This window comes from Taeniopygia guttata, chromosome 7 (assembly GCF_048771995.1).
Source record: "Taeniopygia guttata chromosome 7, bTaeGut7.mat, whole genome shotgun sequence".
In the NCBI taxonomy this organism is placed as follows: Eukaryota; Metazoa; Chordata; class Aves; order Passeriformes; family Estrildidae; genus Taeniopygia; species Taeniopygia guttata.
This window is the reverse complement of record NC_133032.1, coordinates 23,857,965-23,874,116: the sequence shown is the minus strand read 5'-3', so window position 1 is coordinate 23,874,116 and position 16,152 is coordinate 23,857,965. Positions and strand designations below refer to the sequence as shown.

At 40.3% G+C, this 16,152-nt stretch overlaps 1 protein-coding gene across 5 annotated transcripts; it reads left to right on the top strand.

The window, feature by feature from the left end:
• Positions 1-5,247: 5,247 nt before the first annotated feature.
• On the top strand, positions 5,248-15,544 carry COQ10B (coenzyme Q10B). Of its 5 annotated transcripts, XM_072932412.1 has the most exons (6): positions 5,250-5,464; positions 6,724-6,841; positions 8,834-8,980; positions 10,399-10,591; positions 12,729-12,830; positions 15,331-15,544. In XM_072932412.1, exons 2-6 carry the CDS (start codon positions 6,783-6,785, stop codon positions 15,496-15,498), a joined length of 669 nt encoding a protein of 222 aa, XP_072788513.1. In that variant the 5' UTR covers positions 5,250-5,464; positions 6,724-6,782; the 3' UTR covers positions 15,499-15,544. The 5 variants fall into 5 exon arrangements, with proteins under 5 accessions (XP_072788515.1, XP_072788513.1, XP_002189073.6 ...); XM_002189037.7 differs by lacking the exon at positions 6,724-6,841 and having other exon boundaries at positions 5,254-5,464; XM_041717441.2 differs by lacking the exons at positions 5,250-5,464; positions 6,724-6,841 and adding an exon at positions 5,493-5,657.
• The last annotated feature ends 608 nt before the right edge of the window (positions 15,545-16,152 follow it).

Below are 16,152 nucleotides of genomic sequence, written 5' to 3'. Positions count from 1 at the left end.
CCTTCCCACCGCCGCTGAGGGCTGTCCCCACGGGAATTTGGGTGCTCAGCTCTGTTTGCCAAAGTGCCTGACATGTGTTTCATCTGGTCAGGGTAACTGGATCAGTGCAAACAGGCGGATCGCTAGATATCAGAAAAAAAGCAGCTATATATTTATTGCTACAAGATGGGGGTTAATCGGATTCCAGCCCTTCAGGCCGGTCAAGTCAATTCAGTATTTTAGGAAGGGCTCGAAAGAGGGAAGGGTAGTTGTGTTTACGATATTGGCAGGTGGAAGAAGGAATTGAGAATCATCTTACATTGATTCATACATGGAATAATCTAAGATCACAGAGATAAGCTTCAACAACAAAAAGCAGTAGTTACTACAAATTGGAATTTTAAGTCACTATATGAATTTAAAGTGGAAAAAATAGTCAGAAACTGAAGACATGGCAAATCAAAGCCATACAACTATCCGTAGCAATATGCTGCTGCAGTGGAATTAAGTCTTACTCCAGGCCATTAAAAATTGTGCCACACACAAAACCTGAAAGGCAATTTACTTAGCTCAGTCAAAGCCACTGATGGCATCCAACAGAGACTTGGGCAAACTCAATATAGTCTAGAAGTGAGGAGGAACAATCAGATGTTTATGAACATGACCTAAGTGTGGATGTACACAAATTGTTCAGCTGTTCTGCAATAACTGACCTTACACCACTTCCACATTTCATTTGGGAATTACAAACGTTTTTCCCCAGGTGATATGTACACATTTCAGCATCCCTGTCTATTGTATACCTGATAACTAAATAGGATTGATTCTATCCACATGCAAAGCCTTGGGAACTCTCCCTTACAGTCAAGTGTTGTGAAACAGCTAGTTTTTTATTGTCTCAGCTTTTAGTAATAGTAAAATACCAAGGCTGGCTATGCAACCTAGGTACAAAGTCCACGATTGCTTAATGATACAGCATATCAATGATATTTCATAACACAGTGTAATATGTAAACTTCTAGAGATTATTTATTATCGTGTGGTTTTATTGTACACCTGCTAAGTCCCTAATCTCCTCAAAAGCTTTTGCAACAAGTGAAGTCAACTTGAGAACTTCCCATCAGGTAAAATGCATAAACTGTTTCTGAAAAGGGTGATAAATGCACGATGGCAAAACCCATATTGACTCTTCACTAATCACTCTGCTTATGCAAGCTGGTAATTCACATTATGGCTTTTTGAGGGTTGTCTTAAAGAAAATAATGTGAAGCTCATGTATTTGTGTTAATATATGTATTTGATTGACCAACTGATCTAAAGATCTGTCAGTCTTTGCTTTGTGTTGTTTGGTTTGCAGGAGTTTGCTGAACAGGTCTGCTTTTAATAATTTACTAACTATATGTACTCAAATGTTAAGAGTGACTGTCACTTGAAAGTGCACAAAGTCTTCTGTTTTTTATTCTCAGCATTATTAAACTCACATTCCGCATTTCTAGAAAGATGCACTTGCACATACTCATAGGCTACAAAAGGAGATATTTACCAAGCTGCCCAGAGACATGTGACAGTAAGGTTGAGGAAAACAAATTCCCTACTGCAAGAATTTAATGCATGTAACTATTTTAAGTAAATGTCACATGCTCAGATTCACTATGAAGATCAATTTGCAGTAACTTTCTCTCCTTTCTTCAGCCTGACTTCCAGTTCGTGTTAAGCAGAACAATTACAATATTTCATTTCTTCTGTTATTAAGCAGACCTGAGCTAGGGATGAGGTCTCGAGGAACGCTTTAAAGTCATCATTCTGGAATGTGCCATTTCACACATAAAAGAGACTTATGTGTTGTGAGTGCTAATAGAAATTGTGCTGTGATGAAACAATGAGAAAACTGCCTTTTACTTGTGTCTCTTCCTTGCTTTTCCACCAAATTCTGTATGCTGCCCCAGGTTCTTTTTGGCTGCCTGTCAAATCCTGGAATATGTACTGTTGCCTCCTGAACATTAACTCCATCACACAGCTTCCACAGGATACGGACAGGGCTGTTACTTAGTGGTTTACCAGCCCTACTGAGTTCCCATCCCTTTCCCACACATGCAAGTGAACAGAGAGTTCACAGAGATTCCTGTATGCATTTGAAACAGATTGCATTTAAGAGTCCTCAGGCTTTGCAGATCAGGAATCACACCTAAGGAACAGACCTTCAAGGTCCCACTTTATGTAAGATTCAGGTCCAATTTCACAGGCAGCTTAAGCTGTCACCAGCTGGCACTGCTGCTGGAAGAAATATCCAGACTCTTTGCCTGGCCTTGATTGACCCCATCTATTGTGCCAGCAGAACTTTCTGGCACTGTTTCACTCAAAGAAGGCAGGCTTTTGACTACATCCTTGTGCTACTTCTTACAAAAGTAATTTTTTATTTGTATTCATCCTCCCCCCCCCCCTCCCCCATGCTGTAAAGAGCTACAAACCTGGGCTAAACTCCTAGTCCTTCATTCTGCCCAGGTCTGTGCTTAGCTTCCTGTGCCAGGGACAGTTCACTGACAATCACGTGTCTGTTAAAGGGCAGAAGTTCTTCAACAAAGAGACGAAATATTTAACTGTAGCAGCTGTGTTTCAACTCTGTACGAACTTCTCAAACAACATGAGCAAGAAAAAAATAGCACAAAATAAAATCTCTTCCAGTCCCATTTTTGTTTCTGATGTCAAGAAGAAATAATGTAGAAAGTGACAAATTTTTGTCACTGGAAAGCAGTGAGTTAAAAAATACACATTGGAAGATAAGCTTTTTGGAGAATTTTAAATGAGGGCTGCTTTGTGTTCTGCAGGATGTGCATAACCTGAACACAAACCATTTGTGTCACTGCTGGTAAGGGGGGCCTGAGGAACATAAATCAAAGATGGGATGGGACTGTCATCTGTGCTGCCACAGTCCTGTGGGCTCCCCTGAGGGAGTCTGAGGGTGTTTTTGTAGATTTTCTGCCAAGAGGAAGCAGGCTCCAGGCCCTGTGTCCTAGCTAACGCAGTCCCAGGGCTGGCAGGGCCAGGGGGTTGGGTAAGGGCTGCTGCAGACACAGCCCTCCCCACGCAGCAATCCTCCCCCAGCCTGCCCGAGCTGAGCCCCGGGCTGCATGCTTTGGTGCAGATCATGTTCTTCCTGAGCAGTTTAATAAATACAGACAGTACTATTTTGGAACTGGGACAGAGTAAGAACAGAGTAGCTGGATTTCAAAACCATCAGTGAGCAAATATGCACTGAGATTTAAACCTTTTTTGGATTTTTTGGTCCACTGAAACCTTATGAAGATCAAACAAGTCTAATCCTTTACACAACATGTTCACAGCCAAATACTTCAATTATTACTAACACCAAGTTCACTGGTGCTATATGAAATATAAGAAAATTTATGTGATTTTATATCCTGATGAATCATCTATGTTTGTAGATCATTTTTCCCAGCCTACATGTATATATTTTGAGATCTTTCAAAGGCAAATATTATTCAAAACTCATTTGTAAACAGGAACACAATTATTATATTTTTGCTTTCCTCAGCATATCTCTGGCTGCCTAAGGAACACACTAAACCAGCTGCTCTTTTCACTTATCTGTAGGAATAGAGCTTTTTTTACATGGGGATATGCTCTCCTCCTCATCAAACACTGACTCTTTCCCCTCTGAAAGGTGTCCTTAAAATTATTGTTTTTAATAGTATAAACCTCATAGTTAGAATGTAAACCTAACCTTCTAATGATAGGAGTATTATAAAAAATGACATTTAGAAAAAAAAAACCAACCTGTGCGGTCCTACAGTACATCCCTTTCTAGTGTATCAGAAATCTCGCATCCCTCTGGTGTTAAGGATTAATTTGGACCACTCTTCCAGTCAGAGTTAATAAACACAGCACTCTCTTCCAGCAACAGGTATCAAGCAAGGTTTAAGAACTTTAATCCTGAGCCTACCAAGAGAAAAACAAAAAAGGCAAAAACTCCTCAAAGTGCCTTAAACATCCATCACCTTGAACTACTAGATGCCTGACTCTTCAATTATTCTAAACACTGAAAGACATCAGTCTTTGTAAGAGGCATTTCCTGATCCACTAGGATCCACTGAGCAAGCTAGAATGACAGACACAGAATCCAGCAAATAATAGCTGCACTCGTGGAAGTTGCAAAACACAGATGAGGTTAGCAATAAGGGTTAGAGGAAGGGAGGACAGCATAGGAGTGGAGCTTTGTTTGCATTTCTGGCTTTGCAGTTTGTTTTTCACCTGCACTGGAGAACCTGGGTTTTTACTGATTTCTGTTTTTCATCAAAGTAATAGAGATATGCTGCAGAACAGCTTATCTGAAAAGCACCATACCCTGAGGTGGTAAAGTAAAAGCTGCTCCATTTAGTCTCTATCATCCAAATTGGTGGTGTGCTTATTTAATGATGAGTGGTTTTGCTAATGGCAAGGACGCTGGGATAATTAAAAGGCCGTTTTCTGAAGAGGATGTGTTGTAGGTTTATATAATTGAACTGTTATTTTTGTCCAGAAATCTTCTCACTTTTTAATGCATTCAGCATTCAACAGCTTCAACTAAAATTGCTTCATTTACCTTGTAAATAGGTGGGAATGGGTTCCTCCCGTAGTTGAAGGGACATTGCTGGCAGTGTATCCAGGCTGGTTTTCTAGTGCATACAGCCCAGACACAACTCAAGTTCAGGACGTGAAAATACCAATTTTAGTTCAAGATTCCCAGTCAAGACTATATCTGGTACTAAAGTTAAAAAAAGCCAACCCAAACTATTTTATGGAAATAGATTTTGCAGTCTTACCTTTTAACAATTTCTGCATTACACAAAATATGAAAGGTGTGATGAGTTATATTTAAACAGTAGGTCTCCAATCGCAGAGTAATTGTAAAACACTCTTTCCTTGAGAGAGCCTGTATGTGAAAGGTGCATTACGAGAAAGCGTTAATTAATGATTTCTTTGTCTCAAGTTGTGACCAAAGGGTGCTCTGTGATTACAAACAGGTCTGTGGCCGTACTGTTAAGCTGCTGCTGACTGTAACCCTGAGCAGGCACCGAGCAGAGGCGGGACGAGCACCAGCGACTGCTCCCGCGGCCCCGCCGGGTCGGGCGCTCTGCGGGGGCCGGACACGGGGCCGGACACGCGGACGGACACGGGGACGGACACGCGGGCGGACACGCGGACGGACACGGGGCCGAACACGGGGCCGAACACGGGGCTGGACACGGGGCCGAAGCCGCTCCCGCCGCGCTCCAGCCCAATTATGGCCGCGCGCGGGACTCGCGCGCCGCCGGGCCAATCGCGGAGCGCCGCGGCCGCGCGCGCTGTCCCGTGACCGCGCGCCCCCGCAGGCAGGGCGGGCCGGCTCCGCGCCGCCACCGGGGGACAGCGGCGGCAGCGGCGCGGCCGGGATGGCGCGGAGCGGCGCGGCTCTCGGCAGGGCGCTGAACGGAGCGGCCGCCGCCAGGTACGCGGGGCGAGGCGCGGATACCGCGGGCGTGACCGAGAGGTGTCGGTTTCCCGGTTAGAAACTCGCCTCCTCTTTGCCCGAGACAGTGGCAGAGTTGTGAGCGATCCGTCAAAGGATATAAAAACTGAGGAAGCGCCCGGATGTTTTCCGCTTCAGATAATGCAACAAGTTCCTTCTCACCTGAGCATATGTAACGATGGCTGCAACAGCTTGAGAAAAACAATATGCTTTGGTGAAGAGTTAACCTTTCAACTGAAAGAAAAAAGAGCAAGCTGATCAGAGAGTGCAATTTGAAAATCTTAGTATAAAAGGTTCACCTGTACTGTTTTGGCGGTGCTGCTGTGTTTCTTTATCAAACTCTGTCATCCTCATAAAAACTGTCAAAAAGTTAAACAGAGGTGGGTTCATGATGTCAAATTTCATGCAGTCATTTGGCAAAACTGTAAACTGCAGTGGTAAAATGTAACACTGGACCACATTTTTACTGTATATTCTTTGTGGTATAATCTTAGTGTTGTGTTTGCAATATTAAATTTGTTCAGTCCTGGTCAACAAAATTGTTATTTTAAACAGTAATTTGAGTCTCCAGGGCAAAATCTATTGCTGGAAGGATGTTTGGTATAGGGAAACCCATTAAGTAACTGCTTGCAAACTGAGTTTAAAAATGTTTCTAGTGGAAGCTGCAAGGATCTTGGCAGCTGGTTTTAAGCAAGCACACGCTGGATCAGACCCAGTGCTGTGCTACCTGAAGCCTTGGAGCAGGGGATGCTTTACTCCTGCAGTTGTCCCTGGAATGCACACTGAACCTGCTGCCACCTCGCTGTACCTGCTGCCACCTCGGCAGAACCTCGCTGTGCTCAGAAGCAGACTTCAAGGGCTCAGGTGGTAAATTAGTTTCATGTGCTTATTCAGACTGAGATGCTAATGAAGACACTTGCTGGTACACTCATTTTTTTGGATACAAACAGGTGTTGGCAAGGAATTTGAATGGGATCAACTTGTGTCTCACAGACCATAAAGTCAGATATCACTAAGCTGATGAAAGTATCAGCTGGGGTACAGTAAACACATTTGCCTTGGCAGGCTCCTGGCACTAATTTAAATGTTTACACTGAGGAGTTAAGAGAGCCATTTTTTCAAAAAAGTTAACCTTCAGGCCTAGAAAATGGTGTAGTTATTAAAAAATAAAAGTAAAAATCACAGAATATGGATCACTTACACATGCACGTCATTCTCCAGAAATGCTTCCTTTTCAGGCCTTGGGAGTTGAGTGGTGCCCTGATCAGTCCTCAAGTGCTCAGGGAGAAAGCAGGGAATGGCAGGAGTGAGTGGAGATGGTTGTGTCACTGCAGGAAATAAGTTCAGAGGTGGCAGGTGTGTCTGAATTCTAGAATGGACTTGGTTTTTCTTCAATAGCCCATGTCAGGTTCACAAAACCGCATGACAGCCATGGAAACCAAGGGATTTCTTAAGGAGATCTGCTTTCGTGGCCTGGGACCCAGCCCAGCAGATTCTCACAGCATCTGTTCTTCAGATAAAATTGGGAGAGGGATGGAGACTCACCATAATTGTTAGCATTATAACCTCTTAACCTTGCCTTCCTTGAATGGCAAGGACATACTCTTTCAGCAGCTGAGAGATTATTTGTAAGGATTGTTTTTCAGCCCTGTGGCTGAAACACGTTTAGATAAAACTGCATGAAACAATAGACTGGCACAGCATTACAGTAAAAAACGAACCAAGAGACAAACCCTGGTGACTGGTTTGTACTGTGTCCTGTACATAGCCCCAGATAATGGAATTTAAATCAGCTGTGCAGAATGAGGTCTGCTCAAACATTTGAACACCTTCTGTGAATCTGGTTGAGGCAGCTACAATGTGACTGGCACTCTTCCAGCATTCCTGTCAAACCTTTTCCTTAACAGTCTTGTATGGTCTGTCTGGAAAAAAACAGACTTTGTCCACATCCCCCGAGATACTGTTACAAACATTCGCAGAGTTGTCTAAAGGCTTATAAAGTAGACCTACCCTTTCTTAATTTTGACACAATACTTCTGTCTCAGTTTCTTTTCAACTGCAGTGATTACAATGTGTTTTCAGGCATCACGCCTCATATCCCAGTTGCATAGTTGGTTTTTAAAAAGTCTGTACAGATTGTTTCTAACCAGCTGCTAATGAGAATTATTTTCCTCTAAACTCTACCAGTTTGTTATTTACCCAACTCCTACTGCAGTGACCATATAAGCTGATGTGCTCAGTCATGGGTAACGACTGTATTTAATTAGAATTCTAAATTATGCTGATTTTTAAAGAACATATTGCTAATTTTAATTAAATTTAATTCAAAATAGGTGACTAATTTGGTGTTTGGTAAAAAAAAAAAAAAAAGGCCATCTACCTGTTCATTCTGTCTAAAAAAACCAACAAACCAACAAAACAACCAACCTAACCCCAAAGAAGCCTAGCTCTAAGTAAAAGAGTTTGCCTCCATTTTTAACCATGTGAATCTGGAAGTATAGTCCTGATTATATAGTTAGAGGAAGATCAGTAAAAGACCTGGGTTACTCGTTAGCTTATGTTTGTAGAGTCACTGTGGGCAAATAGTGGTATTTTTACTTTCCTGGTGCCAAAATTTAGAGCTTCTGAGACAGCATTTTGCGTCTTGATTGACCTGATCTGAGCAAAATCAGTTATTTAGTAGAACTGTTAAACACAGTGAATATTTGTTAGATTTTAGTGTAGATGTTCACAGAGAAAACCGAAGTGCAGTCTTAGAGTTACTAGTACTTTTAAAGGTAATTTGTTCAGTTTTACTTATGAAAACACTGCACCCAAGGTTCTGGTGATATGTTCTGAAGGAAATGTTGAAATCTGGGTAAATAAAGCACCTTCTGAAAGGACTTCCAAAATGAAATTTTATTTTTAAGAGAACGGTGGCAGCATAGGGATTATAGCAGAGTTCAGCTTTCTGTTTCCAAGTGAAACCTTCTCTGCTTTGTGTATTCCAGAAGGGTAAAGCATTCAAACTCTGCCTCGTTTTTGCTATTAAGAGAGTCTGTTCTGCAGGCTAAGTGCATGTGAGACTGGAACAGAGAACTCAAGCAGCCAGCGGTTAATGAGGCCCTTTGTATTTCACTCTGCCAGTTACTTCTGTCATGACTGGGGGCTATTTTTAGTTTCTCTTAGGGGAAAAAAAAAAGGTGCCCCTTGTGTTTCTGACTGTTTATATATTGTTACAAGCCTTCCTTTTTCCATCTGGCTGCCATTTTCTGTACTGTTATACAAGAGACTGTTTGTCTTACCTGAATGCATTATTATTTATTTTGCTGATATGAAACACATCTAAAAGCAATTTCCCTGTTTCAGGCACTTGGCTTCTTGTGGTATTCTGATGACCAGAACTTCTCCTTTGCAAGCACCTGTAATGAGCCATACTTTTTCAAGAAATTTCTTCAATGTTGCTGCACCACTAATAAATAAAAGAAAAGAATATTCTGAAAGAAGAATTATAGGGTTGGTATAAAACTGTGGAAAGATCCTTTAAATGCTTATTGATTTTGTATTTGCTGTAATTAATCCAAAACAGTAGTAGTTCAAAAGACACATGTCCCTAAGACTCTGGGAACCTAGAAAGGAGTTTTGACTTTCAAAATTTGTAGAGCTTAGGTTTACCAGTCTGAAAGTTAGTATAAAAAAAAGTAGGAACCCAAAGCCCTTGGCCCATAGCAAGAAACAGCAGAAATAACTGTTCATTCCATGACAAAACAAAACCAACCTTGAAATGGAGTAACACACTAAGAATTTCATCTAGTAAGATGTGAATAAATCAACAGGTGTGAAAACCCTGTTCTGTTCTCTCCCAAACACATGCTAATGTCTGCACTTACATTATATTATACTTCTGAAGATGTTCTTATTTTTTTAAAAGAAGAAAAATAATTAGTTCTGTGATGAAGAAACTTCACACAGAAAAAGATTTTGAAACCTTGTTTGCCTTAGAGCTAGTGGGAAAATCCCAGTTAATTTAATGATATTGGGATTTGCCCAGTCTCTGGTCCACAACGGTATGAGCAGTTTATTAGCTTTTTTTTTTTTTTACTATACTTAACAATCCTTTTTGTGATAGTTCTTGTACTGCAACAGATCTTGCCTAGCTACTAAAAAAGGGCCTTTGTCCAATAGTCCTCACTGCTAAGTACTGTTGAACATATGCTTCATTTTAGAGGAAATTAAGAACATGCTTAATCCCACCTGTTTCAGAGTCAGAATGAAGAATTAAAAACCATAGCTATGTAATACTTTGCCATGTTACAGCAGAATCAGCCAAAATGTTGCCTTAATAGTGTTTCATCTGATTTCAATATCCTGCCTGAGCAGGAGTGTTGGACAGAATGATGTCCAGAGATCCCTTCCAACATCAGCCATTCTGTGATGCTGGAAGGTTTTTCTATTGCATCTGGTTTTTAATTAAGTTTTTTATTTGGACTAAAATAAGGAAGGTGGTGCTCCTCTGTTTAAACCTTATGAAATATAGTACTTGAGTTTCAGTACACCTTGTCTTGGGAGCTGTTTTTTGTGGAATGTCCAACATCTGCCTAAATGAAGACACAGCTGTGCTGGAAAAAATGTTTCCGTTTGAAGAGTATGCATGTTTACTTGATATTGCAGAAAGTAGCAGGCACTAGGTTCATTATTCACTAAAATTACTGCTGGATGATGTGATATTTTGCTTCTTTAAGCATAAGCAATTACCAGTGTATTACTTTTCTTTCCTCTTAATTAGCTAAGCTGCATTTTCAATTTCCAAATCAGTGGTAGTGACTATGTCCACCTTTCAACTGTCTATGCCATGTATACCATCTTCGAAACTTTTAAATACTAATTTGAAGTCAAATACCTTGTAACTGTAATGTTCATGTGTCCATTTCCAGGTATTCCATGCAGGAAATGTATGAAGTCGTTGCTGTTGTGGAGAATTACAAACTCTTTGTTCCTTGGTGTAAAAAGTCAGACATACTCTCGAGGCGCTCCGGGTACTGCAAAGCACAGCTAGAAATAGGATTCCCTCCTGTAGTAGAGAGATACACATCAATTGTAACCCTAGTGAGACCACATTTAGTTAAGGTAAGTGCATTTTTCTTTTCCCCTAACTATAATTTTCCTTAACTTTTGTTTGTTGAAATTTGAATATTCCAGGAACATTTTGCTTCAAAACAGAATCGATGCTGGAAGTTTTGTGTGGCTCAAAACTTGTGTTGCTTTTCTTTAAAGACTTTAGATAAACTGGGGAGAATTTGAATGTGTTTTAAAACAACCTACCACATGAAGGAGGAGAGGAAATCACTTTTTAAATTGTCTTTATTGACAAAGCTGGCAGCCACTAAATGAAGATATTAACATTTTTGCATGGGCTTTTTGTTTCTGTTTTTTCTTTGTTTTTGTTGTTGTTGTTTGTTTTTTAATTTTGTCAAAGCCCCTCTTAATGCAAAATAAGTACTCAGTTAAAAGTTGTCTGACAGCTCTAGCTTCTGATGTCTTAATGAACTTGCTATCTGTCATTACTTTTCTTCTCACAACTTTAACTAGTTTATATGAAAGGCCTAAAATAAAAGGCTAAGTAAGCTTCAGTACAATGTGGTGAAGAGATGGTTATTCAATACATTGATGACAAGAAAGAAGTGTGGATTTATTTTTTTTACAATTAATTTGTTCAGAAGAGAAGCAGTTATATTTTTTCTTTCAGCATTTCAAGAACAATAATTAGGAGAAAAGTAGAAAAGTGTCCAGGAAAACATTTTAAATGATGTCTGAATCTTCCATTTGTTTGCCTTATATGTTCAAATCTGTTTTGGTAAAGAAAGGCTCAGAACAGAGCAAAAGTGCCTCTCCCTTGGTAGATCCTGATTGGTTTAGAATAATTAGTGAAAATTATAGCACTTGATTGCTGTTCAAGATAACTGTTTGAAAATCCTATTTCACTATTCTTTTCTAGGCTTCCTAATAAGAGACACTTAACCGAAAATTAGCTTCTGAAGCACAGGGGAGATGTAAATTGGAAAAGGAATATGCAAAATGCCTTTATTCAATATACTTACTGATTCTGGAAAGGAAAAAAAATTCTTTATTAAAAAAAGTTGAGCAGCTATAATGGAAAATCTGTGACTTACATGCTGAGAGCTTTCCTTTTCTCCAGTTTCCTGAGAAGAAAGGCTTTTTTCTTTCACACAGTTATCAGATTGACTTACCAACTCTTTTTCCCTCTTAATTCACTCAAAAGAAGCATTCTTGTCTCAGAAAAACCCCACAAAAGTGGTGAGGAAAGCCATTTCTTCAGATTTCCTCCCCGGAGACATATTAGCCTTTTCTCTGCTTCAGTTACTTTTCCTAGAGGTTTACATGATGTCCACAGAACTGCAGGAACATTCCTAGGGAAGTGATGGTGTGCTTGCACCATTTCACTGTCCTCTCACGTAACTCCAGGCAAAGGAACCTTGTGTGGTGCTCAGGCACAAAATGGGAATGGGTTTGTTGCTTAAGGTTTTCCCTGTTTTAGGGCTTAAACAATGGAAAAATCACATTGGTAACAGCAGGTTTTGCTGAGGGGGAAAGCATGGAGTGAGCTACTTTAAGACTGGGAGAAAGGGGAATACAGTGGCAGTTTTCCCATTTTTCCTGCTGTTTTTATAGCAGTAGGGAAAAGCAGGCCCAGCTCTTTGTATCTAATCTTCCCTCTACTCCTTCCCCTTTCTGATGTAGAAGTAGCAAGGCCACGCATTATCTCATTCCTGGAAAGAGAAATGTAGGTGTTTTTGTGCTGATGATTAGTGTTTGAGATGAGTCACCTCACCACAGCCTTCCAAGCCAAGAAACACCTATTCCCTGGGGGCAGTCTGTTGGAGCAGAGCTCCTTAGGGTAACAATAAGAACTTGTAAAAAAATGACCCAAAAAAAAGTTACAGAAATTTTCTCTACAAATTACAAGCCAATGATGTTGTCTTTGAATGTTCTATGCATCATGCCATAGATCTGTTTTATGACACTCAATACACCATCTTTTCCTCTGCCTTGGAAGGACTTCAATTATTTTGCCATAATTGACATCTTTGCATATAGAATTTCATGCTGGCTGTGCTGTAAGAACAGGTTTAACTATGCCACGACAATCACTGTTTAACAAAACGCAAACATATCCTACAGTAATACCTATTTGTCACATTTGTAAAAGCCTAATTGCAGCTTGATTTTTAAAACTTTATTTTAGGCATCATGCACAGATGGAAAACTCTTTAATCACTTGGAAACAGTGTGGCGTTTGAGCCCTGGTATCCCTGGTTATCCAAGGACATGTACACTGGATTTTTCAGTAAGTATGGTAATTAAAACTACTACATACTAGGAGCAGCACAAAGAAACACTTATCTTCAATGGAGGGGGCTTTTTTAAATGCCTGTACTACTTCTTTAAACACTTATACACAGAAAACAAGTTAGCTTTAGTCAATTCTGTCCAAAAGATTTTGCAAACTTTACTGCTGGAAACCACTTCAGTAACCTTCAGAAAAAACAGCCTTCTGTAAGGTGTCCATGTATCATGAAACAGGCTAAGACAGGCACCTCTCACCTTACAGTTCTAAACACATTGAAGTTTTTAGACAGTCCAATGCAGGAGAAATGCTAAATACACTTTGCTATTTTCTTTAATCACTCTACAACCTAAACGGTCTTGGTACCAGAAAGTCAGTGTTCTGCCATTTGTCCTGTTTGGGCAACAGTTTGGTCAGTTTAATTTCCTGTCTTCCAGTTTTCCTCTTTCATGTATTTTAAGCCTTACTCCTTCCTTCTCTAATACAAGTGTAATAGATTTTTGCTGTCTCTAATCTATGATAGGATATCACTGCAGCCCAAAACTATCACTCTTTTATCCAATACCTGATTTAACCCCATTTCACTTCCAGAAAAGCTGTTTCCATTCAAGTTACTGCTTTTCCACTTTGTCTGGTTTGTCTGCCATCACATTTTTTTCTTACATTTTATAACAAAGTGTATAACAAAGCATTAAGCTAGAGGGTGTAACAGGCTGCAAAAGTACACAGAGCTGGGCTAATCCTGCTGCCATCTGCTGGAATACCCTGCTTTGAAAATTATCTTCAGTGAATAGCTTTTGGAGTATTTTTAAACTAGTACATTAACCTCCTTGGGTTATGAACTTTCAGCCTATTACTATATTGCACTTCATACAGTTCAACAGTAAAAATTAATCTACAGGTGCTCAAAGAACTGCATTTTTTAATGGTTTGCATGTTATGTATTCATGTTATTTGTATTTCTTTCGGCAAATAAGTGTCAGTTCTTTCTACTGACATATATAAGCTATCTTTTTACCCAAGCCATAAATCAGTTTAAAAACTTGAATTAAACAGCTATTTAAAGCCTAAAATCTAAGTACAGGCTCTGTAAGAAAACAGCACCACACCTCCACAAACCAAAACAACATTTTGACATTTCAGGTCAAGAACTTCAGTTAAAGGGAATCAAAACTGAACTGAACATGGATATTTTCTTGAGGGAACACTATCAACACATCTTACTGCTTACCCTGTTTTGAGGCAGCAAAAGAAGCCAGTGCAGTTGGCTGAGTTTAACCTCTGCCAGTTACTGCTCCTTGCCTCTGGGCATGTGCAGGCAGGGATGATAAGCATTTCACAACAAACTCCTCAAAACAGGCCCTGCAATTACAGATATCCCAGAGAAAACTTTGATTTCAAGAATGCTTGTTTGCGTTAGAAAATGATTTGAGTTTTGGGCTAGGCTGGTTCCCACAAGCTGCTGTATCCTGTTGTGCCAGCCTGATTCCAGGAGACATCCACATACAGCAGGAAACTTTCCTGCTTTGGCTTCACCTCTGAAATGATTTGGTTCATAGACTGAAGCCACCATTTTTACCACCTGCAAACTTAATTAATGTATACCATACCTTAAGATTGATATAAATGCTGAACATATTGCCAGACTCAACATCCCCACTGTACAGAACTCTGCATGCCCTAAATGACAGCTCTCAGACTCGCAAAGGCACGTTAATTTTATTGATGCTTGAGGTCAAGCAAATGTAAATAAAGCTACACTTGGCTCGTGGGTCAAGCTGTTTAATTACTTCTGTGCTACTGCTTTGCAGTTAACATGCATTGCATGTGTATTTGCTCCTTGTGGCATTAAATATGCTGATTTTTCGGGAATAACAAAAATGACATAACTCTCAATCCTTTTCATTGACTGCTCGTGTCAGGTCAGGAGTGAGAGCTGTTCAGGTGGGAGATGTGACACACAAACCAGATCTGTAATTTTAGTCATTAAACTGATTGTTTGAACCTACCATAACTACTGCCTCAACAAGGAAAGACTGTTTTAAAATATTGGTATTTAATAGGTAACTATTTCAAGTTGCTTTTAAATTTCTTGGGCATGCTCCAGTTTACCTGTTAGTCTGCTCTCTTGCCATGCAGGATTTTCTTGAGTTGACTTTTGTCCCTCAAGTGAGTTCTGTGCACAAAATAGGAGTTACTGTTTGTCAGTAGTTTTTCATTACCCCAAACCTGTTTGGTAATGAACCATTTATTAAAGAAAAGACAGTTTAGGTTTACTTCACTTCATAGAACTCTTAATGGAAAAGCCCAGAAGTGCAGTCCTTAGACCAAGGAAAATGGGTTTCCTTCTCAACCACATTCACCTATTCCTCAGTTTTAACTGTTCTACAACTTAACCTGCAGCCTTAACTGGAGATTCTTTAATAGAGCTGTTTATTTGTAACAGCATTTTACGACAGTATATATAGGAAAAGTAATTATCTTTTATCTTCTTAAACAGGTTTCTTTTGAATTTCGTTCACTTCTACACTCAAAACTTGCTACGCTATTTTTTGATGAAGTTGTAAAGCAGATGGTTGCTGCCTTTGAAAGAAGAGCATCCAAACTGCATGGCCCAGAAACCAGCATCCCTCGGGAGCTGATGCTGCATGAAGTTCATCAGACGTAAAGGAAATCTGTAACAACCTCAGCTATAAACTTGTTTGTACACTTCATTTGTACAAAGTGCCATGCTCCTCCTTTGGGGCATCTATTTCTTATCTGAGGTTGGGTGTGATCTTACACTGTGCCAAACACACCTGCTCAGACAGACACAGAATGTTCAAAAGCTGCAATCAAGTGCAGCTTAAAGCCTTATCAGTAACAGACACCTGGCAGCTCCTGTAACCCAGGCTATCTCAGCTGCCGTTTAACGCCAAACGGCTCCTGGAATCACAGCCCAAGCTCTGCCTTAGCCATGCTCCTGGGGTTTTTAGCACTGTTACTTATTAACTCAGCTTTGTGGGAATGTAACTTCAGAGCATCAACTCAGCCAGCTCTGCCCAAGCAGAGGCCAACTGACACACTGGCTTCATTGCAAGTGGCACAGTTTGGCAACCACTGGAGTGGTGCTTTGAATTCAGTTGAATGGCAAAGTCAGGGATCTCCAGTTGCTCCTAGAGTGACCAGCAACTGCTCTAGAACTTCCCTCGTTTTCCGGGATGAAATGAATAAGGAGTACTGTAAGCTGAGTGCAGCAGTCTCAGCTACAGCCAGTGGTTCCCAGCTTGGAATATGTAGCACATTTGGCAGGCTGAACTTGCTTGTTGCCACTCCTTCCGTG

What these genes read in the sequence shown, in the direction of transcription:
- COQ10B (XM_072932412.1), top strand. Translation starts at nt 6,783, where the DNA reads ATGGCAGGAGTGAGTGGAGATGGTTGTGTCACTGCAGGAAATAAGTTC. An exon ending in AATAAGTTCAGAGGTGGCAG is followed by an intron (nt 6,842 to 8,833) that starts GTGTGTCTGAAT and finishes TCCCTGTTTCAG; the next exon opens with GCACTTGGCTTCTTGTGGTA. An exon ending in CATGTACACTGGATTTTTCA is followed by an intron (nt 12,831 to 15,330) that starts GTAAGTATGGTA and finishes CTTCTTAAACAG; the next exon opens with GTTTCTTTTGAATTTCGTTC.